At 42.7% G+C, this 27,974-nt stretch overlaps 5 protein-coding genes across 6 annotated transcripts; 2 read left to right on the top strand and 3 right to left on the bottom strand.

Moving 5' to 3' along the window:
- Positions 1–1,402: 1,402 nt before the first annotated feature.
- On the bottom strand, positions 1,403–3,327 carry LOC135651039 (reticulon-like protein B2). Its single transcript, XM_065170822.1, has 5 exons — positions 3,070–3,327; positions 2,192–2,372; positions 1,977–2,118; positions 1,831–1,900; positions 1,403–1,737 (listed from the first exon to the last, which is right to left on the bottom strand). The coding sequence occupies exons 1-5, from the start codon at positions 3,272–3,274 to the stop codon at positions 1,571–1,573; spliced, it is 765 nt and encodes a 254-aa protein (XP_065026894.1). The 5' UTR covers positions 3,275–3,327; the 3' UTR covers positions 1,403–1,570.
- Positions 3,328–5,366: 2,039 nt separating this feature from the next.
- On the top strand, positions 5,367–7,540 carry LOC103968915 (probable membrane-associated kinase regulator 2). Its single transcript, XM_009382270.3, has 2 exons — positions 5,367–6,916; positions 7,006–7,540. The coding sequence occupies exons 1-2, from the start codon at positions 5,491–5,493 to the stop codon at positions 7,080–7,082; spliced, it is 1,503 nt and encodes a 500-aa protein (XP_009380545.2). The 5' UTR covers positions 5,367–5,490; the 3' UTR covers positions 7,083–7,540.
- A 4,012-nt stretch (positions 7,541–11,552) lies between these two features.
- On the bottom strand, positions 11,553–12,917 carry LOC135650407 (probable WRKY transcription factor 27). Its single transcript, XM_065169708.1, has 3 exons — positions 12,444–12,917; positions 12,251–12,364; positions 11,553–12,169 (listed from the first exon to the last, which is right to left on the bottom strand). Exons 1-3 carry the CDS (start codon positions 12,770–12,772, stop codon positions 11,704–11,706), a joined length of 909 nt encoding a protein of 302 aa, XP_065025780.1. The 5' UTR covers positions 12,773–12,917; the 3' UTR covers positions 11,553–11,703.
- A 1,072-nt stretch (positions 12,918–13,989) lies between these two features.
- LOC135651687 (uncharacterized) lies at positions 13,990–20,877 on the bottom strand. Of its 2 annotated transcripts, XM_065171992.1 has the most exons (10): positions 20,265–20,872; positions 19,298–19,392; positions 19,106–19,185; positions 17,230–17,271; positions 17,026–17,153; positions 16,432–16,612; positions 16,123–16,301; positions 14,918–15,172; positions 14,574–14,838; positions 13,990–14,260 (listed from the first exon to the last, which is right to left on the bottom strand). In XM_065171992.1, the coding sequence occupies exons 1-9, from the start codon at positions 20,726–20,728 to the stop codon at positions 14,598–14,600; spliced, it is 1,665 nt and encodes a 554-aa protein (XP_065028064.1). In that variant the 5' UTR covers positions 20,729–20,872; the 3' UTR covers positions 13,990–14,260; positions 14,574–14,597. The 2 variants fall into 2 exon arrangements, with proteins under 2 accessions (XP_065028064.1, XP_065028065.1); XM_065171993.1 differs by having other exon boundaries at positions 13,990–14,838; positions 20,265–20,877.
- Positions 20,878–21,050: 173 nt separating this feature from the next.
- Positions 21,051–27,805, top strand: LOC135651686 (uncharacterized). Its single transcript, XM_065171991.1, has 8 exons — positions 21,051–21,603; positions 21,692–21,916; positions 22,011–22,267; positions 24,023–24,240; positions 25,173–25,298; positions 25,972–26,157; positions 26,440–26,577; positions 26,858–27,805. Exons 1-8 carry the CDS (start codon positions 21,206–21,208, stop codon positions 27,170–27,172), a joined length of 1,863 nt encoding a protein of 620 aa, XP_065028063.1. The 5' UTR covers positions 21,051–21,205; the 3' UTR covers positions 27,173–27,805.
- The last annotated feature ends 169 nt before the right edge of the window (positions 27,806–27,974 follow it).

The following is a 27,974-nucleotide window of genomic DNA, read 5'->3' on the forward strand; positions in this document are numbered from 1 at the left end:
CAAGATCGAATCCAACCATACTGACTCCTCAATCACGATCGAATCAAACCATACTGACTTTGCCACCTTAGACCTTTTTTTTATTTTTTTTTTTTTGATAATTTTATTTTATTTTTCGTGATTGCTTGTGCAGGCCAAAGTAGTTAAAGCTCCAAAGGAATCAGAAATCTAAGTACTTGTTTTTTAAAAGGGCTGTCATCGATTGCTGTGCTTGGCATTGTTCGGAATCAGAAATCAGTGGCTATGATATAGCAGAGTTTGACAGTGATAAATTATATTTTAAAAATTATATTGATATATTTATATTTATAAAAATAAAATATTTAATTTTATATTGATTCTATTAACGAAAATATCACAGTGATAAATCAAAATAAGATAAAATCAATACGTACTCAATAATAAATTTTATAATATTTTTATCAATAAATCATCATTGAAGATAAATAAGATTAAATATTTCACTTTTATAAGTAAAAAATTCTCAATGTAATTTTTTAAAATATAAAAATTAAGATATTAAAAGAAATAATTATAAAAAATAATATGTAATAAACCCATGGAGAGGTGAATCAGAATCCAAATTGCAAAGGTAGCACCAGGTGAATCAAAATCCTAAGTTGCTAAGGTAACACTGGTCAACTTGACGACATTTCCAGGTGCTGGCTGCATGCACTACATTTTACATGTCGCTTGATCTTTAGATCAAATGATATAAGACAAGCTCTTGCTATAACATTACAAGCTTCACTGCCAACAAAGTGAGAATCCAATCAACCACAGGAAGCCTCAGCTCTCTCTCACGTACATACAAAGATCATTGAACCAACCCAGTGTCACTGATAAGACAAAATGTAGAGACATGGACCTCCCACCCTAGAGAGCATAACCTTCAAAATCTCAAAACCATGAATTGTCTCATGAAACATTACACCAAGACACATCTTCTAATTCCCTAGAAAGAACTTGCTGTCATGTTAGAAATCACTGCTTCACAGGTCACACAAGATGTTTCCAGAAAGACAAATGGTATATCCAAGAAAATCGAACCATGTCCAAATAAGATAGAACATGAAAGACCCTCTCAACCTTTTACTTTCTATTCCAAAATGCATAATAAAGTCATAATTCCTTGTACTTTTTGTTTCATGCAAAAGTATAATTCCTCTTGAAGCCTAAAATGCTAACAAGCCGCCTCCTCTGCCAATAAATATAAGTTTCTATCTGATCACAGAAGTTACAGCTGAAACCAGATTCAGATTGAACATAGCATACATCAGAATGCTAACACAGTGTGTGAGAGCATTGTAGTTTGTGCATATTAGTTCTACAGACATTGAAACTACTTGCATCAAGATGATGCGAGCTTGATTATAATAGAGATTGACCTAGAGACGAAAACTTCAAATCACAAAGCTAGATCCATCCAAGTTATAAAGCTAAGTACTGTCTAAACAAGTTGAAAATAAGTGTTCTGATCTAACCACAGATAAGCCATGACAATACTAAGAAAGCCACATGTATCCACTGCCAAGCAAAACCTAATACATAACGGAGTACCTTCTACAGTCTAGTGCTTCTTGTCCTTCAACGGACCCCTAGGGATCTTACTAAGAACCTTGTCATCAAGCACAGCATACTGCTTCTTGATCTCTGCCATCGCCTTTTCCGCTGCAGCATCGACCTTATCCTCGTACTTCTCGTAGAGAACTGGCACTGTGTGCACTGTCACGAACACTGATTTCCAGGAGAACAAGCAACCAGAAGAATTCAGCAGATGCATGTCGAACACAACTCGCAGTAAGTTCCACATTACAAAAGCTCACTTACATATGTATACCAAGGTCAAGAAATTGACCGAGCTTCCGACCATCGACAGCAACCAAAGCCCAGCAATCACCTAAAACTCCAAATGTCAAGTACCAAAAAAGGAAAAGGAAAGGCTTGTAGGGATGGCATCGAGAAAGTCAACGTACAGTAAGAAACTTCTTTACATCCCGTCCCAGTGCAACCTCCCTGAGAACAGCAAAGGCCCTGTTCATCTCATACCTAAGCGTGCGCGCAACTTGCACAGCTTGGTCTTCAGGAATGCTCACCTCTGGAATTCGTGGCGGAGATCTGAAATGCAAAGAGGCTCTTTCAGTCGTTCATTCACTTCAAGATGAAGACTAGAAGATCAGAAAAGCCCTACTTGTTGATAAAGGTGCAAGCTTTGGACCACAAGAAGAGGATCACCAAAGAGAGTATGAGGCCATGGCACACAAAAGTCAACAGATGGTAGCCGACTAACTCGAACAGAACCCAAATAGCGGTAGCAGCGCTGAGAGCTCCAGCTGAGATCTTCTTGTCCCTCCACAGCATCACATCAGCAGCTAAAAGCGAAGCAAAAAGAAGCAGAGGAAGCAATTAAATAACAAATAGATGACATAATCAAGAAGCAAAATCTTTCGTTCTTTACATACCACGCAAAGATAGATTTCTTTAATTAAAACCCAACAAAAAATAGCTTTTTTTTATTGATTATCCTCAAGAAAAGCAATACGAACATCTTTGCCCTGATTGTAACCGAAGAAGCAAACGTTGATTCTTGATCTAGTTGATCACGTAAAGATCGAGTATTTTTGGCTAAGAATCGAAAAAAAACTTTTTTCTGTAGAATACAAACATTTTTTACACAAAGATGATGAGAAATAACTTTGCCTCGAAGGAACCAATAATTAAGCCAGTCTAGAGTTCATAACCGGAAAGAAGAACTACGCAATACTCTAATTGGCATCATATCTATTTCCTACTCTTTCCCCAAAAAATCGATAATCCCAGCAACTTTCCGGAAGAAGAAATTAAAACTGTTATTATATGACTAGGGGAGCACTACTACACTTTGAATCAACTAAAATACAGACACCAAAGCACGATTGATCCGATCTACACGATTCCAAACAAAGTCACTACACAAAAAGATTCAAACTTTACCCAAGATGCGATCAAAAACCGATCCAATATTTTCAAAAAACAAAAAAGCAGATCACAGAAAAGAAAAAGAAGGAAGAAAGTTTGTCCGATCGCTACATTTGCCGCCACCGAGCACTTGGTGGACGGGCTTCTCCCTGCCGAAGAGGCGGTAGACTTTGGCTTTGACGGAGGAAGACTGCACCGGCTCCTCGCCATCGGAATCGGAATCGGAATCGGAGGAGGAGGAGGAGGAGCCAGCAGGTTTGCGTGGCTCCTCCTCGATCTTCTCCGTCACGGTCGACTCCTCAGAATGCTCCGCCATGAACCGCTCCTCGACTTCGCTCCTCCTCCTTTCCTATCTTCTACCGTGAGAGATGAGTCATCGGCTTCGAGGCGTTTCCTTTTATGGCAACACAAATCAGAGAATGGCGAAGAGAAGCGATCAGAGCCGTCCGATGATGACTCGTGTAAGACGCAGCCGAGCGCTCCTCGAGGTGCGTTGGCGTTTCCATAAGAGTCAAGCCGAGTCGACTCAATTTTCGATCCGGTCCTCGATGGGTTCGGGTCATTCAACATTTGATCCACGGTCCACTATGATTGACTGACAGATAGAAACAGGTCGGCCATTGCCTGCTTTGGCTCCGTTAATGAGGAACAACGCTATCCTAAATCGTCTAATATGTGGCGAGCAGAGGGGTGTCCGGCACAACAAACGCGACACGTGCATATGGTGGTATCCTGCCATAGATAGTGTCGCGGTCCTGGGAAATGATGATGGGATGCACGTGGAACGCCACGTAGTGCGCCAACACAAGATTGGGCTAAAATGGGCCATCCAATTTTGCAGTATGATCTCCACGGCCCAGTCTGCCGCTGGATAACGGAAGCACTGAAGCGTGGAAGAAAGAGGAGAGAGAGAGAGAGAGAGAAGGAAGATGAAAGAAATGCGTTTGCATGGAAATGGATGCAGGTGGATGTGATATCAGAACCAGTTCCAACCCCCGAGAAAATTGATCTTGAGAAGGGTTTATTCTCTGGGATCAACCAGGAAGAGGAAATTATTTGAGCAGGACGATGGTGGACTGCACAGCCCTGTTTGGCTACTAGAAAACAGAGTCATGTGAGCAATACGTCGAGCCAAGCCGGCGCAGAAGACTCTGCCACCGCCACAGCCGCTTCCCCCCAACAGCATCAAACCGAATCGAGAGCGCGCACGCGACGCGAAGCAGGGGAGGGCAGCTTTAGAGGGGGAGGAAAAGGCGCATCTCGCTCGCACTCCGACAGTGCTCCCCACGTAACATCTGATGCTGATCGGACGTAGCGCACGGGCTCACCACCACCATTGATGAGGCTCGTCAGCGCCCCGACTCGTCCTCTCGCCGTACCGTATCATATTCCGCTCTGTCCCTCGCTCTCGACCTCCTCTTCCCCTCCCCCCCTCTCTCTCTCTCTCTCTCTCTCTACCAACGAGGAGATGAACAGTTGATCGCCATCACGCCGCAGTCGCATGGTCCACAGTCATCAACACCATCATCACCAAGGCAGAGGAAGAAGACGAGAGGGAGTGGGCAGGGATCCACTGCAACCCTCCTTTCAGTTCCAATTTTGAAACGCGCACACGACGACCGCGGACTGACGGGGGCCCACGTCCAAGCAGGTGGACCCCAAGCGGTCTGGACCGTCTGATGGGGATACCGGTTCCGTGCTCTGTGTACAGCATCCGGACGGTCCCCCTCTGTTCTTCTCGTCCCTCCATCTCAGACGCAGTCTTGTCCTTCACTGAAAGAAAAAAAAGAAAACTTCTTATTTTTCCTATTCGACAATTAAATAAATGAAAAAATAAAATAAAAAATCAATTCTGGTTTTGGGTGTGGGACCCTTAATAATTGTGTCGCTAATCTGGGACCCACAGAGCAGCCAGTGTCTATTTTCTGGGAATTGGTCCTTTATCTCCCGTCGTAATGAGTGACTACACAGTTCGCATAAAACCTCGTTTAAAATCTGCAAAAAATATGTATTTGTATTATTTTGAAGCTAAGATAAACTAAAAATACTACGGTAATAAGGTGTACGGGTTGATGGTTGGGGACATATGGAAGCGGAGGTTGGACCGGGTTCCACATAAGGAAATATTTCCCGTGCAAGCCGGTATTGATCTGGAACTTGAAATGTGGTGTATTGACCCAAAATTTGCTTTTAATAGAAATGTTGACTCGATTCATTAAAACCCATTACGAAAGGTGGTAGGTCGACGGACATGGTCGCGTTCTAAGTCGCCCGCTCCTTAGGTCGACTGAATCACCCCGGAGCGATTTCCCGGGCCGATGTGTTTGTTAGTGTGATGCTGTGGGACCCGGGCGGACGGGCCCACGCGTATTTAACTTGGTTTTCGTGGTTAGAGAGAGAGAGAGAGCGGGGGAGGGGACGCTGAGACGTACTGACAGCAGCAGCTGTAGCAGAAGAGGAGCGACGAAAGAGACGACTCCAGGAAGAAGCGTAAAAGGATTTAAAAGGTGGGAAAGAGACCCCCGGGTGTGTATGAGTCCCCCGGCCATGGACTCGTTCGGCTTCCTCAAATACCTGCGCAGCGGTGGCAACGCCACTAGCCCGGCCATGGACGACGCGGCAGCCGCCGTGGAGCCGCACGACGCCGGCGCCACCATCGCCACCTCCGTACTCTTACCCTCCGACGATACCGAGGAGGAGGACGACGACGACCACGACCAGGACGAAGGTCCTTTCTTCGACCTCGAGTTCGCGGCCGTGACAGACGACGGCGGCTGCGAGGGGGAGGACGAGAAGAACGGCTCGGAGGTTGACCTCGACGGTGCGGAGGCGGAAGGAGAGGAGGAGGAGAGGGAGTTTAACTTTGCGGTGAGCTCCGACGGAAGCGGAGGAGGCGACGGCGGAGATGGGCACGGGTTCGACACCTTTTCTCCCTCCCATGACGATCTCTTCTTCAAGGGGAAGCTCGTCCCCTTCGACGCTTCTTCCATCGTCATCGCCGCCGCAGCCGCCGCTTCTGCTGCTTCCGAGGCCGATCCCAAGCCCCAGTTCCCCGCCTCCTTTCTCAGAACCGCCACCAAGTTCCGCGTCTTCTTGCTTGGGCTCCGCAAACCCAAACCAACGCCGGCAGAGCCCAATGCCGCCGCCGTCGTCGCCGACGCTGAAGCTCCCGCTTCCGCTCCCGTCCCCGCCGAAGCCCCTGCCCCCGCAGCCACGGAGGCGGCGGCGTCTCCTAAGAAGCAGCTACCTCATCAGAACAAGTTCTTTATCAAGTTCAAAGTGGTGGAAGCTCCGATCGTTTCGTTCTTCGCCCGAGACAGCAGCTCCCGCAACGGAGGCGGCGGCAGCAGCGCCGCGAAACCTCTGCCTCCCGCGGATGAATCCACCGTTGCCGGTGTGGCGGCGACGGAGGCAGAGGAGAAGAAGTTGCTAAAGGAAGTGCTCCAGAAATATCTCAACAAGATCAAACCGCGGCTACCGCCGCCTCCGACGGAGGAGTCTGCCGTTGCATGCGCGGCGGCTGCGGAGGCAGAGGAGAAGAAGTTGGTAAAGGAAGTGGTCCAGAAGTATCTAAACAAGATCAAGCCGCTCTATGTTCGGGTCTCGAGGAGGTACGCAGAAAGGTTGAGGCTGGCCGGGCAGCTCCCTCCCGCCGAAGCGATGGCGGCGGAGGCGACTACCGGCGAAGGGGAGGAAACGGACGCGGAGGCAGAAGTCGCAGTGCCGCAGCCGCGGCCAGCAACTGCAGCGGTTGCGGCGGCGGGCGGGGGCAAGAGCCTGGTGGCGGGGCTGAGAGTGGCGTGCAAGCGGCTGGGGAAGAGCCGGTCTGCGTCGTCGGCCGTGGAGGCTATCCCGTCGCCGCCGCCGAGTCGGCGAGACGACTCGCTCCTCCAGCAGCAGGACGGTATCCAGAGCGCCATCGCGCACTGCAAGCGGTCCTTCACCGCCGTGGAGCAAGGTATGTCTCTGGCGAGACATAACGCTGTCCCCATCATCGTTTGTTTCGCTTGTACCAAGCAAGTTTACTACTATATGCTTCCTCTGCAGGTTCCGAGTCGCCGCTGGTGAGATCGATGAGCGATCCCGGCGACGGGAGATCAGAAACGACCACCGCGTCGCCCTAAGCATCGGTTCTCCACCGCAGCCAATTCCCCCATCCCCTGAGAGTGCGCATGTAGAAGAAGCAGAAAAAAACTATGCGTTACAATTATATTCCATCGTCTCTTTTCAGTAGTTAGTAAGTTAGCCTCGTGATCATAAAGTTCATGTCCGTTCTCCGTGAAGAACAAAGCCGCCGCCTCCTCCTCCCGAACAGTATAGATTTCAGGTGGTAGAACATGCAGTGTGAAGAGTGCCGATGGGGGTGAAGAGGGTATGGTAAAGAGGGGACTTTCTCTCGGTTATTCCCATGCCATGCGTGAGGAGGAGAACAAAAGAGACAGAGATGTGAAAAATCTCTCCCATGGCATCGGGAAAGCTGCCATCATCTTTCCCCAATCTCATTGTAATATATTGAGCACTGATAGGCTCTGCCACGCAGTGCAACTGCTTCTGTACCAATCAATGTACTACGCCTTGTATCTTTGCCGTCTCTTTAGCTTTCTGCTCTCTTTCCCATTCACTACTTTCCTGGCGTGGGTGGTCACAGCTACCTGAAAGCCCGCTGCTTTTTATGTTCTTGGAAGAGAAAAAGCAAAGCGCCTGAGTCCCGCAGAAGAAGGTGGGAAAGGAAGGGAGGGTGAAAGCGCGAGCTCTCCTTCCCCTCCCTCTTTTTCTTGCTTCTAGGTTTAGGCTAGGTTGATGGCAGGGCTTCTCCATGCCGAAATGACACCTCGTTCCTCGCGAAACACTTTGCTGCTGCTGCCTTTCTTTACGCTCTCAATGCTGCAAGTTTGACACGTTAGGGATGCAGTTTGTCTGCTTCCATGCTTGCATGGGACTGCACGGCCTCTGCATTAAGACCTAACATTGTAGCTGAAGCCCGGAATCTCGACCAAGGTGTCAGCCTTCTGATCTCATCCGTAGTTAACCCTAAGCGAATCCAATGCTCCGAAGTTACACCGCCACCTTCCTCGCTCCTACCCTCAACTAATGCGCAGTGCGTCCGTCTTGGAGCTGAGCTTGGTGGCACTCTCGAGCACCGTGGCGTTTCGGGTGGGGAGTTGGTGAGCGTGCAGCAGTAAAGATCGCAATGAACTCAACTTCGACCATGGGCACCTCCAAGGAATGGGATGACGGTGACCATGATTCTTGAATCAAAGAAGCATATGAGCTTGTCTTTACGGGAGATTATTATACAGTACAGTAAATGGTGGACCAGATTTGCATGATGCAGATGTGTGTTTCTTGTCCTGCTGTTGGGAATGGACGACGCCATCAGCACCACACCACACACCATGGAAGCACTGTTCATGTGGGTCACCAATGATTATTATGCTATGAAGCTAAGAGTTAAGCCGTGTCAAACATCTGCAGTTTCCATTAAGAACAGAGCACACAGGATGGACTGTGAATGCTGTGTTATTAATGCCAGCATTATTGAGTGTGGGGGCTGTGGCACCAAAACCTTAGGCTACAGAACAGTGGGGGAGACGATGGACATGGCCAGGGAGACCTGGTCGTGTCCTGGGGTGGGATCACCGGAACCATTCATCGAAGAGCAGCGGGGAAGACGATGGGCATGATATCGGCTGCAGAGAGCTTGTCACGTAGGCTGGTGGTGGCGCTACGGAGGCGGGGAGCGCGGTCGGGGCATGTGAAGAGCTTTGAATGAGCGCACATGCCACTGCCACCTTCCCCTTCCGTCGCTGAGGAAACCACCAAATCAGTCTCAGGAAACTGGAGATGACTCAGAGTAGAAAGCGGTGGGGAGTGTTCTTGGTTACTCTCGATTCATTTTGACAGATCCTTGTACCATTTGAGAGGTTAAAATCTTTTTGTTTTATTAGTACAAATATTTCTTGATTTCTTATTTCTTGGATACAAAATGAGAAGATGATATTTCATCTATACATCATAAAATAACAGGAAAAATCTAAACAAAGAATGATCGCGAACCTGAGAACAGCAACTTGGAAGAACAAAATCTCGCTGCATTGTCACTTCACATTCAACCGATCCACCCCAAAGAAGTTGAATTGATGGCTCAACAACTCGCACTGTCATCGTTCGTCCACCGCCTCCATCAACGCCATGAACGCATACTGTCTCGTCCGCAGCAGGTGGGGGCGATGACAGGAGACGCCTACGGGTCGCGACCCAAGTCGTGCGCCCAGTCGCGAGGCAAGGTGCCTGGGCAGCGCCTCTGTGCCTCAAATCCCAAGCATGAGGTGACCCGGAGGACTCATGGCGTGTTGCTGACTTGAGGGACAGGTCAAAATGGATGTGTTCTTCGTGGGGGGGCCTTCGTTGACACCAACATAAACCTAAATCCAATGCATGGAGATGCCGCTCTGCAGTCCTTTTTATGTCATGTCAATTTGTGTACCTACACTTGTGCTTCAAGTTTAAAAGAGTTTCAAGAACAAACTCTTTACTGGATAGATTAATCGCCCTATCTATATTTATTTTCTAAATGGTATATTCTTCTATGAAATTGATTATTATAAATATAATACTATATAAATATAGTAATTTTCTAAAGTATATTTTCCTTTAAAATCAATTATATTATTTTCAAAGTTTTACCAAATCAATCTTGAGCATTACTTTTTGTCAAAAAAAAAAAAGAAAGTAATATGTGTATCGACATCTTTCGCTTTCGAACTAAAGTCAGATATGAGACACGAGTATAATTTTTTTTTTTTTCGTATTCTCGATACTCAACGAATCTCTTCTTTTGAATAGAATAGTACTAAAAAAATGAATCGAATCATTTTTGTTAGGTCAAACTAATGATCAAATCTGAAATTTAAAGTGACATAAGAAAAAAAAACTTACTTTTGCCCAGAAAACTGATGCTTCAAATGTTTCTGAACTTGTTTTGAGGCAATAACTTGACTTGTCATTGAAATAGCAGCATGGTTCTCTTGGTGTATTGAGTCCATTCTTTGGCTGCAAGGAGATGATATCAAAAAGTATCCATTACCCCTTAAGGTGTTCCCTTCATATTCATAATCCCTTGCCAGATTGTCCTCACATTCATTATCCCCTGATGATATGTCTCAGAGATGGACAATGGATTCTTCTGAGAGGATGAACCATAATATTCAGAGCATTTGTTTTTCTGCAAAGATCAAGAACAACATGCACAATACAGCAGCTGTGACTGGAGAACAGAGGAAAAACTAATCTGATCATGTGCATTAGCAAGACTAATCTTTTGATGTGGACTGATATGGGCTTGCAGGACCAGAGATGCGCATTTAGAGTCTGGAGAAGTTAGTGAAAGACCTCAACTTGATGGGGATATGAACTTGCAGCTTTCATGCACACCCATCATCCTTAAATAGAAGAAGACAACCTACACACACACGCAAGCTTGGATGACTTCTTATGAGGTGGTGAGAGGCTCTCTCTATCATGATAGATTACCTTGAAAACTGAAAGGAGCTTTGCAAGCTAGTTTTCACTTATTCGACTACAGATTGCCATGAATTTAAGATCCAAATGCTTCGAGTTGTGGATGCTGTATTGTCGATCCTTTAACAACATCTTGATGATGTTTTAATGGTCAGTGAGATAGTTTTAGAAGAAGACGAAGACGAAGAAGAAGAAGAAGAAGCAAGACATCTAAATTTATTGAGTCAACTAAAACAGCCTAAGTTTTCAGGTATGATTCTGTCTCTTGCATCAGAAGAAGACAACCTAAACATGACACCATTGGGAGAAACAACAAAGCTAGAAAGAAGAGGTTGTGAGTACACCCAAATGCATCAAATTATGAAGAGCCAAATAAATTGTGATTGAAGAACACACCCATATGCAAATTGCCATTGATGACTTGATGTCAGCAAACCCTGGTGGCATGCTCAATCCAAAGACACTTCATCTTTGTCTGGGTGTGCTACGCACCTTTTATCCTATAGCCCACGGCCATGTCTCTCGGCATATAGAATCACATACTTCTAGTTTATCTATCGATTGCTCAAAGAATCTTATCAGTGTCGACATTTGGAATCCAGCATTTTTGTTGAGTTATTAATGACAAAGATAATGCTTCATGTTGCCAAGATATTGGAAGAACAACTCTTCATTTAGGACTCGCCAATCCCATGCTGCGATCATTAACTACAGTAACTTAAGTCTAATCAAAAGAAAACAATACATCATATTAGAAGAGTAAGACTGCTTCTCCAATCTTATCCTTCCTCCCCATATGAAAGCTTGTCCAAGATGTCGAGGAGGAGATTAGATGACACGTGTAGTCCAAGACTGTATACTGAGGAGATGATCAGACAAAGATGCAAAGAAGCAGGTTTGCAAACATCATAGCAGGAAAAATAACTCATATAATACAAGGAAACACTAAAAAGAAGCAAAATTGTGTATAGAGTTGAAGACTTTCCATCTTTTCAACCGCTAGCAATCGAGAGAGAGAGAGAGAGAGAGAGGTTAATCTTTTTCCTCAACAGTGATAGGTAGTCCTTTCTATCTCTCCTCTGTGTCTGTCTCTTGTTTCTCTCTGCTCTCTGCCGGCAAAAGAACGAACAGAAGAGGAGGCATCAGCAGCGGCAGGGGCGTTGTTACTTGTAGACAGCCATGGCGCATGGCGACGGAGAGAAAAGGCAGTCTCACAATTCACTGTCATCGCCGAGGAACGCCTCCGCCGCCGCTGGCTGCAGGGCTAGCACCTTCCTCCACGCCGCCCACCAAGAGCAAGTCGTCCTCGCCCATGACCTCCATGTCGTCCGCCAATATCATTCCCTCCTCTTCGTCCACGTCCACGTCCACGTCCTCGTCCTTCCCCTCCATTGGCCGACGACGGAGGAGCTCGTCCTCCATGGAGTTCGTGAGCGGGGTGGTGGGGGAGAGTCCGGTGGCAGTAGACGACGACGGGGGACTGGAGGACGGGTTGCCCGGGGGCGGGTGGTCTCCTTCAAGGGAGGGTAACTTGTGGCGGGTGCTGCCGGCGAGGGAGTTGCGGTGCGTCGGCGCAGGGTGGTTGTGCTCGGCGGTGTAGGTGATGATGAAGATGGCCGGGTCCGCCCGGCTGCGCTCCACCTGCTTACGGGCAAGGCACCCCTTCGAGCTGCTACACCTGTAGTATCCCCTGTTTCCCAGCCAAATTTAGCTCCTTTCTCGCTTCTATGAGGCCACAGAGGGCGGAAGGAGGTAGACAAGCTTGGCTTACCGCGGATAAGGAGAGCCCTTGATGGGTTTCTGGCCGTACTTCCGCCACGCCCACACGTCGGAGGAGAGCCCAGCGGCCGGGACGTGGCACACCACCTTCTTCTGCTGGTTCTTCCTGGAATCGCTCAACCAAAGGACCAATCTTTCAATCTGACCCACAAAAAATCGACAAGGATGATGACATATCTCCTTACTTTCGTTTGGAACGGGGGATTTGAGAGACAGGCCGGTGAGATTGCCTCGACGGAGGCGGTTGATGCGGCCCCGCCACAGCGACAGCAGCCAGCGGCAGCTGCTGCCGGACTTTGGGGAAGAAGGGCTTGCAGAGCTCCTCCAGCTCCCAGACACCATCCCGGCCACGGAACAGATCAGGAAACCCCAAAAAGGAGCCGCCTTTCCCTCCCTCGACTTCCGCCTCAACCGGCGCCGTGTGCAGAGGAGACGAAGACAAAGGCTGTCTCGGCGCCGCCGCCATCCTGCAGCTCCTCACCACAGCGCCCAGGTCCCAGTCGTCATCGGCCATTCGCGTCCACGCCGACCACTGACCTCCGCAAACCGCCTACCTACCCCCACCGCAAAGCGAGACGGCGGCGTTGACCAAGGAGGCAGAGAGAGGCTAGCTGCGCTGACTTTTGCTTGAGGAAGAGGAGCCGAGAGTGCCGAGGAAACATGGGAACGTATATAATATATATATACACACACAGATATATATATAAAGGGTCGAGATGTGGCAAAAGGAGAAGGTAGGCGTTTTGTTGGGAGACACATCTCCCTGCAGGTCTGCACAAAACCAGAGTGGTTTTGAGAAACCGGCATCACTTTTCGTGCGCTTGACCGTCGAGCACAAGTCAAAGGGGTGAGGATAAAGCAGAAAGAGGTAGAGAGAGAGCGAGAGAAAAGAAGGGGATGGAAGGAGAATCCAAAGGCACTCAGTGAGTCAGGATGGTGACAAGAAGAAGAAGTCGTGAGTAACATAAATGCGATGACGCACAGCGACACGGGACGTGTTTTGGTGGCGTGCTAATTCCATATTATTTTTGTCATTTCAGACTCGGCTGGCCGTGATTGGAGGAGATATTGGGGCCCACGGTTAGCTCCAATTGCAAGCGTCCTCGCTGTCCCCTATACATCAATATTATTGTACTATTATAAATATACATATGATTATTGGAAGAGAAAATTAATGATTTACAATTCCATTCTCGAGTTTCCCCCATTTAAAGTAAATTCAAACAATTTAAAGGAACGCATTTAGATTTGGAAGTAAATATACAATAGATTTAAAAGTAATCCACATCTCACCAATCATAAAGAAGATATCGGTTTATCTGACTAGGATAAAAAACCTGCGGCAAGGAAATTAAACATCCAATAAAAACCCAAAATGCTTCACTCTTCCATCAATTCACCACCACAACCGATCCTTTTCCTCCCAATGCGAAGGTCAATACTCGTTCGTCCATCAAAAGTTCACACCACTTTCTGTTGGAGATGCGGCATTCCAATGACCAGAGAAAGAAGGATATACCCTGCACACCAGCAATAGTATCTATCTATGAGCAAAGCATCCAACAGTGTCTCCATAACTTTGATGAGCCTTTTGTGCTCACAAAATCAGTGGCAATGTAGAACCAGAGCCTCTCCGAATCTAATTATTATTTGTTGTCCATCAATTCCTGCCAATAGTTCTCTACCCAAAAGAGAATTCCAGCTGGTGTAATCTCAAATGATACAAAAAAAAAAAAAAAAAGAGTTGTTCCATTATTTTGCATTACAGGTAAGAGCATTTGAGTAGTGCAAACAACTGTTGCCAACATTTGGCTCCAATTATTACAACATAGAAGGAGGTTCTGCAGAAATGGATTCTGGGATGGCACAGGACACACTTCAGTATGGGCTACTCAACTATCCTGTAGATGATTTTGGTGTTGATTCCATCAGGCACCGGTTCTAACATCAAACCTCCAGTGTGATCTTCCAGGGACTGTACATCGCAACGGATATTGCCAAGCTACAACACAGTAAACCAATGGAAACGATCGGTGCCAATCCAAAATTGACTGAGAATTGGCAACAACACAGTAAACTAATGGAAACGATCGGTGCCAATCCAAAATTGACTGAGAACAATGGATATCCACCGCATGTGTGCTCATGGTTAGCTCCCACCTGTTAGGACACATCCAGATATCAAGGAGTTGAGTTGGATCAGTAATCAATCCCAGCTGGCCCTTACTTCTGCAAGATCTATTGCTTAGCCTCCTGAATGAAGCCCTTTTCTGAGTATACTCATAAAGCATGAAACAAAAATGGATAATGATCACCATAGTTTGATCGTGGTTTCTGCATCACGAAGAACTCAGCCTTGTGACGCCAGAGTAATCACCCACGTTTGCTATGAAAAGGGGATCCATGTCTTCGATCAGTTTGGACCTGTGACTTGCTTGCTCTAACTCCTTTGTCAAGTCTTCCATTGTTTTCTTCAAGTTTGCTTTGTTCATCTGGCTGTCGCCCATTGAGATGCCAACCATCGTGATCTTTGGAAGAAGGGGATTCAGCAACAATTCATTCATAGCACCACTTTCAGACCTAGGCACACGGTCAAGCTAATAATGAAATGCACAAACTAAGACAAAATTAAGAATCAAAAGCAAGAACAATGCAAAACCTGGCATTTGACTTCATCTGGTTGTCGAAATTTTGCTGTTTTTGTTGTTGTCTTGACCAGGGATTTTGAAACAAGTTTGAAAATGGAAATTGAAAACCAGTTTGACGTGATGACTGAGCCTGGCATCCTTGTAGGTTATCGTCTGAACCGCGTCTTGAAGCATCAAATTGCACATCAGGTTGCTCGCTATCAGAGCCTTCTGTATTAGGAGCTGTGGTGGCCAATAAAGAAGACCTCAGCGTTGAAGTGGCACTCCTGAAAAGAGCACCAAGGAGATGATAATAACCACATACCATAATGAAGCCAAACCTAAAACTATCTTAACATGCAGTCGGGACAGTGTCATGACCAGGACAAAATAAATGATAATAGATCAATAATCAAACAAGGCTTTCTTGCATACAACATGATGGAATCAGATGGAGCATCTCAGAGTCATTGTAGAGGTACAGGATTTATATTTGACATGTAGCAGCAGGAAAGGCAACAAGAGAGGGTTTTTTTCATAGATCTAATACAAGACTTTACAATCCTAAAGTGCATCTTCTCCAAGCACCCTAGCAAATTACAAACCAGAACCTAAAATATCAATTGTTGTCATAATACATAAGCAAGACATTGAATTAATCTAGCTCTGCAGCTCCAGCTAGATGTCCCTTTTAACCCTAAAAAGTCAATTGCCACCATGATACCTAAGCAAAGCATCTCCAGCAAGATTCCTCACTTAACTCTGTTGTATGCCAACGTAACTAAGACCATGATGACCAACAGGCTTCCATGCAATACCACTTGCAAAATCTTGATCCATGGTAGATCAACAAGGAATGAGAATTAGATTCAAAAGTAAATTATGAAAGAATGTTTAGTTGGTTATTGTTTCTTTACAATATATTAGTCCAGTATAAATCATGAGTATATAATATATTCTAATAAAAATCACCAAATATCAACCCCTCGCTTTACCCTTACATTTCAGAAGCAAGCATTTATGACTGACCTCTTACATTCGAATAGGCTGTAAAGAGCGCTAGAACTTGGAACAATTTCTTGTCCTTCAAGAGACAAATATGTGAACCAATATGCTAGTTACCCAAGAACATGAGAAATATTTCAACTATACCAATTGAGGAACGGCATCAGTTAATATGCAACCAACTAATTTGCAAGCTGAACTTATAGAGCCTATTAGAAAGCAACTTACATACCGTTCTTCAAATGAGTCAACCAGATAAGGGAACTTGGGCTGAATACCAGTGGCTCTTCTCAACCACTTGTTCCCGAGAAGTACTTTGTCAACAACATCAAGGAGCTGAATCTCTGCAGCCTTTGATATGACGCTAAGTGGTATTCCATATTGTCCCATTTCATCCATCATTTCTTGAACCTGTACTCCAGAAACAGCAAGGTTAATGTTGGTATGCTGTATATTCAATTATATATTGCAAGCATAGTCAAAGAAGGATAAAGAATATTTCCAAGTAAAGATCAGATATGATGTGTAGGAGCAGAAGAACCTCTGGAGGCTCAAACAAGCTGTCACTGTATTCCTCAACCACATCTGCTGTTAAATTATCATCGATAACATCCCGCCGTCGTTGTATGTGTCGGTTTTGCATCAAGGTGTGAAAGTGTTGATCGATTGATGTATCGAGAATATTGTCCAGCAATCTTTTATCAAAAAAGTATGGTGTATACCTGAAAATTACGAGTATACAGAGGATCATTGGATGTCAGATTTGTCTCAGCACAGATATCAACATGAAGAAAAAGTAAAATGATTTCCCAATTAACGGAAACATTGAGAAGAAAAAAAATGTTGTACAAGGCACTTGGACCAGAACATAGTGACTCAAGGTGTTCAAAGTGATTACAGATACCCACTGTCATGGTGGCCACCATGGATCCCAGGTAGCATTTGAAATAAATCAACATTCTCTTTTTTAATTGAAAAAATGAAGATTATACCGAAGCAGGCATACAATCTAATTACAAATTGACCGGCAAAAATAAGAGAAATAGAAGGTTCTGTTGAGATAAAACAATCATTATTGTTCCAAAATACCATGACGGTGATATTAGATGAACTCTATATACTTCTTAGTTCTTACCACTTTAATCCATCACTTGTTGCTATAGCAATATTCAAATTCTGGGCCGTAAAGACAGGAACACCATCAACCCTTCTTTTCCCATGTTTCATAGGGATTTGCTTAAGAAGCTTATTGGCTGCCTGTACCTGTATAAACAGCAAATATGTCATTGAAATGTGTAATCATAATAGTAAAGAATATAAGAAGATATTTTCAGTTTACCTGTTTTTTATTTGGAACAAATTGGAACATATGGGGCTTTTCCTGCAAAAAAAAGAGTAGCAGAATTTTAAATGCAAATAAAAGCAAGGTTTTTCAAAATAACATCTCAGATGGTATAAGACAGAAAATAACTCCAGATATACCAAGAAATGAAGATATGCCCAAATAGCTGGAAATATAGGCACAGTGTGGTTGATACATACAACCAAATGCTAATTTACATTAAAGTTAGTTCGAAACTTAAAAGTAGTTATTTGTGATTGAACCTCTCAAAAAAATGTATATACCTTCTTACAAGTTAACATGAGACTAAAGAATCTCATAACTGAGTTGAGATTAAGATCTGTTGATGGATTGTCATCATTCTATCACCTCAAAATCAATCAACAGGGCTCCAATTGGAAGGTAAACTCCATTGAATATGGTTTACATCTAAAAAACCCTAAAACTGAATATTCATGTTTTTTAAAATATTCTAGCATATGCATAGAGAGAAATAAAAAACAGGTAGTTTTAACTTTTAACAACACTAAAATATCTAATTTAATCAATGGAATCAGATTAAATAAGTTAAACTTTTATATGCATTGATCTAACAGTACTTAGATCATGATCAATTGTTTGTACCATTATTTTAAATAACCTAGATCATACAACCATGCATCAATACTTTCTTTAGATTGTTCATTTTTTGTTATTTTAATGGCCATAAAACATATAACAAAATATTTTAACATATGCATCAAATGGAACTTTTTCTAAATTTGACTAAAAATAAAATACCAAAATAAGTTAAGAATTCTATGATGGATTCATCATTCATCCAACAATATTTAAAACATGATAAATTGCTTGGATCTTCAGTTGAAATACTCTACATCATATTTTGATGCATCAATACTTCTTAGACTGTTCGATTTTTGTTAATTCAATAAACATCCAAAATATTTTTAAATCATAGAAATTTTGCTTTACAAATATTTTGTGTGTTATAGATCATGTTCAACATATGTAATCTTCAAGTTGGAGCATCCATGTCTGATTTTGAGATGTTAAGATGGAGGCCTCAACCCTCTCGATGGGATTTCAATTCAACTCCTCAAAAGTAGTTGCTGTGAAACTACATCAAACAAACCTTAATTTGGACAAAATACATGCATAGAAAGGGTAAAAATTGGATCAGATAATATCTAATCATAACCAGATTCAAATCCAAATAAAGGCAGATTATTGTTCAGACATTCCATATTGGATTTGATTGAATTCATAGGTTTTTCCCAGGTACTCAGACAGACAGATTCAAATGATGGTTAAAATTCAAATCTGATTTAAAAAATCCAGATAAATTTAAATTTGGATATTAGTAAAAGAACATTGACTGCCAAAGAAAAACAAAAAAGTGACCCATTATTTAATTTACACCAGTTTAGACTGCATACCATCATTGGCTAGCTAGAAAAAGACAGAAATCTATGAGGTGGAGTGAAAAATGTAAAAAACTGTAACCATAAGCCTTAGGCTGATTTTGGTGTTGATCTGAGCATCTAGGGCTCCATATTGACCTAGAAAAGATAATTTCAAAATATCAAACCTAAAATACTAAAATACAGTCCATTTTCCAAATTTATGCTTCTTTTTATTAGACTACAAGTTTAATTTTTTAATATCTGCTACAACTAAAAGGACTAGCTTGTCCTTAGCTATGTAATAGCACTTGTAACAGTATCAATTTACCAACTCAGAACTATCACTAGAGCAATAACGATAATGCATGCAACGAATGGCATGCAAATATCACATGATCTTTTGCGATGAAATTATAAGTAGAAAAGTTCAAAAAAAAAAAAGAACACGTTGCAGTTCAACTTAACCATACCTTGAAATGTTCATATGCTACATCAAGGCGGCAAGCACCCACCATACCAGTTGGAATATTAAGGCGTTTAACATATGAAACTGGAAGAAAAGAAGGACCAAGGTCAGATAATGCTTCCTTGAAATTAAACTAAAAAAAGTGTTTGTAGGAAATGGGGTCTGAAAGAAACTTGCCAAAAATTGTAAAATTTACCTGCATCACCTAAATCCATGAAAAATCGAAAAACAGGGCCTTTCTGTTCGTTGTTTGAAACTGTTGCAAGTATTTTCTTGATCCACACTGGTGTCCTATATGAAAAAGTATAGTCTTTAGACTCAATACGATGACTAGAAAACACATTCATACGATATGATATTTTTCCTTCATGTTACTCAGCAAAAGCGGTTGTTCTGCGGATGTCATCGCAGGATATCAGCAAGGAAGTATGGATGATAGGAACAAAGATGCTAAATGCCAGAAAATGAAACCACAAAGATATGCAACTCTAGATAATCTTTACAGCACACATAAAAATTAAAATACCTAAGCCTATTACCACACCAACCTATGCCAAATGAAATAAACAATCTCCTTACCTAACTGTGACTTTAACAAGTTGCTTAAGCAGCATGATCATATCACAGGATCTTCCAATTGGACTAAGAAGAGCAAAGAAAACCTATTCACACTACTACACTTGATCAAACATCAGAAAAAATTGTAGAGAACAACTTAGAAACAATTATATAATTTGTTAATTATACGAAAGCTAAAATTTTATCAGTCATTCAAAAGATGAATCTGAGTGTTGAGACACTACAAGAGGGCAACTTGTATAACCTCAATATACAAAAATCTATGCTACAGATCCTGAAACCCATGCTGTATAACAGCTCTATGAACACCCCATTATTGGAAACCTAATGGGGATCACACAGATTGCTAATGTTAAAGAATAGGAAACACAGACCATAATGAAATCTAGACTATCAGGATCTTGACAATATATTAGCAGTTCCTGGTCATCTGACGTCCTGTTATACGAGTCACACTGACACAAAATCATACTAATAAAACGAAATTAGATAGGTCTTGTTTCATCTCATCAATATCCCATGAGATTTGAACAAGTCTGATATTGATTACCATATCCAATTCATAGAAAAAGGAATGGTTCAACCTCTTTGAGAGGAAAGGGATGTCGAATCGGGTGGTGACAGTCATGAGCCCATTGCCGGAGGGATCAAGCATGCTGAAGACCTGCCCGACGAAAGCAGGGCCACCTCCGGCCTTGGAGCTCGAGACGAGCCCCTCTATCCTCACCCCCGAGGCAAAGCTCTTGATAGCCGACGACGGCGACGGCGACGCCGCGCCCTGGCTCATGCCAGGGTGAGAGGAGGAACCGGCGGAGGAGGAGAGGGATGAAGGGGGAAGGAGAAGGGGCAAGGTAACGGAGGCAGATCCGCCCGGTGGAGTGGCCATGGGAGATTTGGTAGTGGGGGTGGTGCGGCTAGGGTTGAAGGGAGAGAAGGGGAGGTGGGAGAGGATGTTGGTGGTGAGAGACTGCATGGAGCGGCCGACGGAGCACAAGAAGGGGAGTCCGTCGCCGCGGCGTGGTCTCTCCGAGGCGGAGGATGGGGCCATCACTGCCGTCAACAGCGGCGAGAGAGGCGGCGATGAGCTCGTGCCGTCGTCGCGTGGCACAGCGGGGGTAGGGGAGGGCAGGGGCGGTGCGTGGATGAGATTCTTTGACGCGACCTCAAGTCTTACTCTACTCGGATTAATTGGGCTATGGTCTTTGTAGTAGTGGGCGTTATGGGCGGTGTGATGTCCTCTTTTAGAGTCCACATTGATGAATACATTGTGAGCCTTATGGGCCGTCTGATGAGCTCCTTTGGAAGTACATGGAGTCCGCACGTTGTTTGAACGGCTACGATGTGGCGCTTGATGCGTTCAGATCCGTGAGTCGAGGTCACCATTCCCTGGTCCTCTGTGATTCCTAAACCCTCCTCGTCGCCGCTCGAGCTGGTGTCCCTCCCATGGACGCGGACGCGGACGCGGACGCATCCCCATCGCGGCCCTAAGGAGGAGGAAAGGATACCTCCTCGTTTCTTCCTACGCATGGCGGTCGCCTTCGTCCGAACCATCTCGAGAGGAAGCCGCAGATCTATTCTTTCTCTCAGTTTCCACCTCTCGAATCCTCGACCTTTTCCCCCCGCTTCTCCCATCGCGCTGACCCCGAAGAACTATTCAGGACCTGCCTTTGCCCCCTTCTGCGGATTCCTCCGACCTCCGGCGCCGTGTCTTCGCTGCCCGCACCGTGGTCTATGTGGAATACCGCGCTCAAACGATGACCTCAAAGTCGCTCCCTTGGCGCCCCCGGATGACCCGCCGAAGAAAAAGGGCAAGAGCGCGAAGAAGAAATCGCGGGTGGATTTCACCAAGGTCGATCCGACGCTGCTCCCAACTGTGATCCTCGTCGGCCGGCCCAACGTCGGCAAGTCCGCCCTCTTCAACCGGTGAGCGGGATCTTTGTCATGGATTCGGGTTCATATGGTGACCTGGGGTTTTTTGAATTGGTTTTGCTCTGCTTCGTCGCTCTTGTAGCTTGATTCGGAGGAGGGAGGCCCTTGTTTACAACACTCCCGATGATCATGTCACCCGAGACATAAGAGAGGGCATAGCCAAGTTGGGGGATTTGAGATTCCGTGTGTTGGATTCGGCTGGGTTGGAGACGGCAGCGACTTCAGGTAGTATTCTTCATAGGACGACTGAGATGACTGGGAACGTACTCGCGAGGACAAAATTCGCAATCTTTTTGATAGATGTGAGGTTAGTGTCTTGAATTTGTTTTGATTCCTCAGTTCTGTCTATCTCCAGTAGCTCTTAGCGGACGAATTTACTTAGTGGAACTGTTGCTTTTCAGGGATGGATTGCAGCCGCTTGATATGGAAGTAGGAAAGTGGTTGCGGAAGCATGGGCATGGTATTCATACCATTGTGGCCATGAATAAATCCGAGTCACTTGATGAACAAGGATTGCTTACTGCAGAGGCCGGTCAAGCATACACTTTAGGCTTCGGTGATCCAATTGCCATATCTGCGGAGACAGGTTTCGGGATGGCTGAGCTATATGAAACTCTCTGTCCATTGTTGGAGGATTATATGCTTCAACTTCCCAGCGGTGTGTTGATTCTGATTTAGCTTTTGGTGTCAACAAATATATTTTGTTTCCTTGGTGCATGTACAAATGCTCAAATTGCCCATTAGTGTTCTTTGTTAGTTTGCAAGCTTAAGCTTTACATGATTATTCCTCGGATCTGCCAGTAGTCATAAAAGAATACAAAAAACAAGGACACATCATCTGTACTTTATTCACATTCCTTTAGTAATATGAATTTATTCATCTCTAGCTAATTGTGCTAATATGTGATAATATTATGTTGAACTATGATAATTTAGATGTTTAAACGTTATCATGCCATTATATTTAGGTTGGTTGCAAAATTTGAATTGCTAATATTTAGTAGTCATAGCTTTGGATGAAAAACTATCGGTGACAAATATAACTTGTTTGAAATCTTTCAAAGATCCTCCATGGATTGTGTTTTGTGGGAAATGGAGAAAATTTGTTGTTTATTAGTGCAGCTTGACAATTCTTTCACATATCACCTAGCAGATTCCAGATTAGCAGTAGGATAATCATATGAAGTTGCAATAGGACAAAAAAGGCAACTTTTTTGCATGTCTTTCACCAGCACCTTGGAATCAGATACAGCTAACGTGTTTTACATAATTGAGACCTTTAAAGGTTGTCTATGCTCTATGTTGCTTTTTCAATTAATGGATAATAACAAGCAAATAAAGTTGAGACTTTGAAGTTCATCTATACTCTATTTTGTTTACCTAATTGATGGTCATTATCAAGTGAATCTGTGCATGACAAGACTGCATGAGATATATCAGACATTTTGCAGATGGATCTATAAATTTGGCAAGTCATAGCCTCATAAGTTACTGTTTTATGCTATACTCTCTTAGAAAATTTCAGTTAAGGCAAACTTTAAAAAGGAGTAACTGTTGCTTTGTGGTAGCATGAGCTTAAAATGTGACTAACAAGCATTTGTGCTTGTAGGCTAGCAGTTTAGGAATTTATTCAAATCCATCTCTTTTCTAAAGTTGCCATGGTTTGGCATTTGCCAACTACTTAATGAGGATTGACAACAGTTTGTGCACAATTATATAGTTATAGTTTTTTTCCCTACTTTCTTTAAAGTCTTCTTTTCTTGAGTTGTGCATCAGCTAAAAACCTTGTAAAAATAAATGCTTGGCTGGTGTTATGAGCTCTAACATCCAAAATTTTCAGCAGCAACAGTTTAAATTGAGAAAAAATTAGTGATATATGTTGAATTCTCTTGTCGAAGATAAATTGAGAAGGTGTGAAGCTAGGTGATTCATATGCATCAGCTAACATTTCCCTTATTTATGGTCCTTTATGTTCCCATTGTTTAATTATGTTTCTGTATTTTTAATAATTTATGTCGTCAATAATTCATGAAGAAAAGATGCAATTTTCTATTTGAATTTATATACTAAGGTGCCACTTCAGGTGCATAAATTTGAACTCATACCTTTCACTGAGATTCATGTTGTTTGGAGTAAACCCAGATTCTATATATTTGTCTCCTTTTTGATGCAGTTAACATTCGTCTATTTAGTTTGACTTTTCAGGGCTCTTATGATGGGCGTGTTGTGTTTACCTTTTGTTAATCCAGGCTTGTTTTGTATAAGAATTATTGGTTGTATTGTTTAGGCAAAACCTGCAGTAATTTTGGTTTTAGTTTACTATTTGGATGTGATTAATGCTTTGATTCAAATCCTCTTTTTGATGGCTTGGGTTTCCACAATTGTCAGCTCCACTAATAAGTTGTGGCTTCAGATAATCATGCCCGAGATGTTATTTCATCAGACGCAGAGGAGAACGGGGACTGCAAGTCACCTTTGCAACTTGCAATTGTTGGACGGCCCAATGTTGGAAAGTCTACCCTGCTAAATGCATTGTTACAAGAAGAGAGAGTTTTGGTTGGACCAGAGGCTGGTTTGACAAGGGATTCAATCAGAGCTCATTTCAGATTTGAAGAGAGAACTGTATTTTTGGTAAATTAACAGGTTTCCTATTTACTTCTGCAGCATCTTCGTTCTAACAGTTTATTTCCTGTTGTAGTTCGCTTTTTGACCATTTCTCGCGACAAGTCATTTTGTGATTTGTTTGTTTAGTTGAAAATCCAAAATTGGATATTTGATTCTAATTATAATAAGTGGTTATCAACATAATTGTTGCCTAACTTTGCTTTGATAATACAATATCCTATGAATGCCATTTCATTGATTATGGAAAGTTTTATAGGGCATGCACAATGTCATCTGTGCTTTAAGGGTTGCATGTTAGAAAACAATAAATCGAGTAGTTGCATAACTGAGTTGAGAAATGTCTATGTTTTGAGACAAATGCCTATGCCACTATAAAAGATGGAAAATGCAAATAATTCTATGTTTGAAGACTTTGATATAGTGCAAATCAAAGATAAAACAAGTGAAAAGTCATTTAAGGTCGTTTGAGAGTGTCCAAAAAGGACCTTTAAATGCACCCGCAATATGAGGTGGATGCATATAGATTATGTGTCGGAGGAGGTAGAAGAAGACATGAAACACTGGCTAAATAGAACAAACAATAAAATGGGACATCCTATCACATGGATTATCCAATGAAATGACATTAACTAGAGCTGAATGGCATGAAAGAATCCATATTGTCATCCACAAATTATTGTGAATATGGCATCATTGTTGATGATGGTGTTTCTCCATTTTGATTCTTAACCACAGATAAGAAAGACAGTTATAGGTATATTCGTAAGGTATTGTACACCCCCTGCTTGTTTTGGAACTGCAATATTGCATTTATATTATTATGGCCATGTGCGTCTTATTACCATTCATCATTATTGATTCATATCATCATTCGGGATTAATCCATGTATGTGGCACATGCTTTATAGGCTACATAACCATTATGGTTTGTTTTTCAGGTTGACACTGCTGGTTGGTTACAGAGATCAGGGAAAGAAAAGGGACCTGCCTCCTTGAGTGTTATGCAAACAAGAAAAAATCTTATGAGGGCTCATGTAATAGCTGTAGTACTAGATGCAGAGGAGGTATGCCACATTTAAGGTTTACAACTTCAGATGCCTAGAGATCTATAATTTACTAATGTGCTGGAGTTGTACAGTGAGTGAGTCTTCTACCTGTAACTTCTAGATCGTTATCTGTATCAGTTGAAAGTTATTTTCTGTAATATCCTGATAATGCAATATAAAAAAAATTATTATTGAAGAAAAAACCTGAAGTTTAATTTTTTCGTTGTGCGGATAAGCTAGTGTTTCATTTATCTGGGTGGAAAAATGTCTGTAGTCATGCTGATATTTTGAAATTTTAGTTCTTCATTGGAAGATAAAAGCTGCCATCTCTCTGAATTAGATAATGTCTGTAATGGCAATACCAAGGAACATTCATTTTGGACCAACTCTGCTCAGCTGTAGTCATATATATGGAAAAGAGGTAAAGAAAATATGCCAAAATAAGACTTGTTAGCAGATGCTGGAGTCATATGTAGTAGGTAAGTTGAGAATTTGTGACCAAGAAACCCAATTGCAATTCCTGTAGGTTTGAAAATGTGTGGTCTCAAAAAAAGAAAAATTAAAGTAGTCCATGACTTTTTTAGATACCTAATATATTTGCTTCAGGTTCATAATCTAAACTCATCTGGTAATTTCTGTAAATAGTTTATCTGGTAACTTGTTTTTTACTTTTTTATCTGTTAATATGCAGATTGCAAAAGCTAAGACCAGCATGAAACATTCTGAAGTTGTTATTGCTCGCCAAGCAGTAGAAGAAGGCCGTGCTCTGGTTGTGATTGTTAACAAGATGGACTTGCTTAGGGGGAAACACAACTCAATATTGCGTGAGAAAGTCATAAAGGCTGTTCCACAAGAAATCCAGACAGTCCTACCACAGGTTTGCCTATCATATGTTTCAATTATGTATGGAGGTGACTATAAGAGATGGCAGTTTATTTGCCTCAGTTCTGATTCTTGCAGTTGGAACAGTGCAGCTAGCTTACTTCTAGCTTTATTTATCTTAAACCATATGTATCTCAACTTTTTACCTTAACCTGGTTCCTAATGCCTTCGGCTTTTTTGTTTGTATACCTATTTCTGTTATGTTAAGAAACACCGTAAAGAAAAAGAATGCTTAGGCAACCTATGTAACCCGTAATTCTTCTTTGTTATGTCACAGGTTACGGGAATACCAGTGGTATTTGTTTCAGCACTGGAGGGAAGGGGAAGGGTGGCTATCATGCGTCAGGTAGTGGACACATATCAAAAGTGGTGTTTAAGATTACCCACAGCACGCCTTAATCGCTGGTTGCGTAAGGTAAACAGTGTTACCTCCTGTATGATATAGTTGTAGAACTAAGATCTCCATCGTCTGGTTTTTGAAATACTCTTGGTTGGTATTTCACTATTATAACTGTAACTGTATTCAGTAATCACCTTGAAATTTGTTCTGCAAGTCTCCATGTTAATCCCCAAGCACATTTATTTTCCGATCATGCACATTAAAAAATTATTTACTGGAAATTAAGAAGGAAAGATGTTAATTTCTAGTTTTATTTTTGTGTTTCTGGTCTAAGATGTGTTATTTACATGTATAGGTGATGAGTCGGCACTCCTGGAAAGATCAAGCAACCCAACCTAAGATCAAGTACTTCACTCAGGTCAAGGCTCGCCCACCAACATTTGTTGCATTTTTGAGTGGGAAAACACACCTCGCAGACACAGATATTAGATTTTTGACCAAGTCTCTGAAGGAGGATTTTGATCTTGGTGGGATCCCAATACGCATCACACAACATTCCGTCCCCAGAAAAGCAGAACTCAGCAAGAAGAGCAAGAAGCCATCCACAAGGATGAATGCGAGAATTTTATCAGAAAAAAGAGTTGCTTCGACAGAACTTGTTTCTTCTTGATGGGCTTTCTTCAAAGTCAACCAAATGGAACCGGTCTGCCACTCATGGACAACGTGTGATTCTTAGCAAGAGAGATAATATCAGTGCTTTGTCTAGCATTTTTGTGATCAAAAGAATCCATAGATGACCGACCATCTGGTGTTGCGTTGCCTAGGCTTCCTTCCAGGATCTTCAAGCTCTAAGAAAGGGCTGGATGCTTTTGAAGTCCAAGACGAACCGATTCTTAATGTCACAACAAGGTATATGGACCGACTTCCAAGTGTTTCTAAGAATTCAGGTAAACCTGAATCATAAGTATTTAGGTAATACCATCATTCTTAGACTGGTGGTGCATAGGCACTTGCATTCTGTGGAGCCTTCTTTGGATGTTATTCTATGCACACAGATGAAAGTAGTATCCTTTCTGATATCGGAAAGGATGCCCAAAATTTTACTGTCTTGCTGTTTATGGAGATTTTAATCTATATAGCTGATGTTGCAAAGATTCAGTTTGGTTTATATGGATGTCTGTAATCTTTGAGTTTTTATAATATCCTTTCCGATGTCAGAAAGGATGCCCAAGATTTTACTGTTTTGCTGTTTATGGAGATTTAAATCTATATGAATGATGTTGAAAAGATTCAGTTTGGTTTATACTGATGGCTATAAGTTTTGTGAGTTTTTATTAATGAAATACAAAGTATCTTCGCAAAAGTGTTTTTGAACACTTAACAGAAAAGAGAAAAATATGCCAAAAAAACAGAAATGAAGGATGCTCTGTGAGAAAAAAAAACAAAAATAAGAGAATTCTTTAAGGAAATTC

The sequence above is a fragment of the Musa acuminata genome, chromosome BXJ3-10 (genome assembly GCF_036884655.1).
Source record: "Musa acuminata AAA Group cultivar baxijiao chromosome BXJ3-10, Cavendish_Baxijiao_AAA, whole genome shotgun sequence".
Lineage (NCBI taxonomy): Eukaryota > Viridiplantae > Streptophyta > Magnoliopsida > Zingiberales > Musaceae > Musa > Musa acuminata.

What these genes read in the sequence shown, in the direction of transcription:
- LOC135651686 (XM_065171991.1), top strand. Translation starts at nt 21,206, where the DNA reads ATGGCGGTCGCCTTCGTCCGAACCATCTCGAGAGGAAGCCGCAGATCT. An exon ending in AAGAGAGAACTGTATTTTTG is followed by an intron (nt 24,241 to 25,172) that starts GTAAATTAACAG and finishes TTTGTTTTTCAG; the next exon opens with GTTGACACTGCTGGTTGGTT. An exon ending in TTAATCGCTGGTTGCGTAAG is followed by an intron (nt 26,578 to 26,857) that starts GTAAACAGTGTT and finishes TTACATGTATAG; the next exon opens with GTGATGAGTCGGCACTCCTG.
- LOC135650407 (XM_065169708.1), bottom strand. Translation starts at nt 12,772, where the DNA reads ATGGCCGATGACGACTGGGACCTGGGCGCTGTGGTGAGGAGCTGCAGG. An exon ending in ATCCCCCGTTCCAAACGAAA is followed by an intron (nt 12,365 to 12,443) that starts GTAAGGAGATAT and finishes GAGCGATTCCAG; the next exon opens with GAAGAACCAGCAGAAGAAGG. An exon ending in AAGGGCTCTCCTTATCCGCG is followed by an intron (nt 12,170 to 12,250) that starts GTAAGCCAAGCT and finishes GCTGGGAAACAG; the next exon opens with GGGATACTACAGGTGTAGCA.
- LOC103968915 (XM_009382270.3), top strand. Translation starts at nt 5,491, where the DNA reads ATGAGTCCCCCGGCCATGGACTCGTTCGGCTTCCTCAAATACCTGCGC. An exon ending in CTTCACCGCCGTGGAGCAAG is followed by an intron (nt 6,917 to 7,005) that starts GTATGTCTCTGG and finishes CTTCCTCTGCAG; the next exon opens with GTTCCGAGTCGCCGCTGGTG.
- LOC135651039 (XM_065170822.1), bottom strand. Translation starts at nt 3,274, where the DNA reads ATGGCGGAGCATTCTGAGGAGTCGACCGTGACGGAGAAGATCGAGGAG. An exon ending in GCTTGCACCTTTATCAACAA is followed by an intron (nt 2,119 to 2,191) that starts GTAGGGCTTTTC and finishes TTTGCATTTCAG; the next exon opens with ATCTCCGCCACGAATTCCAG. An exon ending in CTTGACCTTGGTATACATAT is followed by an intron (nt 1,738 to 1,830) that starts GTAAGTGAGCTT and finishes CCTGGAAATCAG; the next exon opens with TGTTCGTGACAGTGCACACA.
- LOC135651687 (XM_065171993.1), bottom strand. Translation starts at nt 20,728, where the DNA reads ATGGCCCCATCCTCCGCCTCGGAGAGACCACGCCGCGGCGACGGACTC. An exon ending in TTGTTCCAAATAAAAAACAG is followed by an intron (nt 17,154 to 17,229) that starts GTAAACTGAAAA and finishes CTGTTTATACAG; the next exon opens with GTACAGGCAGCCAATAAGCT. An exon ending in GTTGACTCATTTGAAGAACG is followed by an intron (nt 15,173 to 16,122) that starts GTATGTAAGTTG and finishes TGCTCTTTTCAG; the next exon opens with GAGTGCCACTTCAACGCTGA.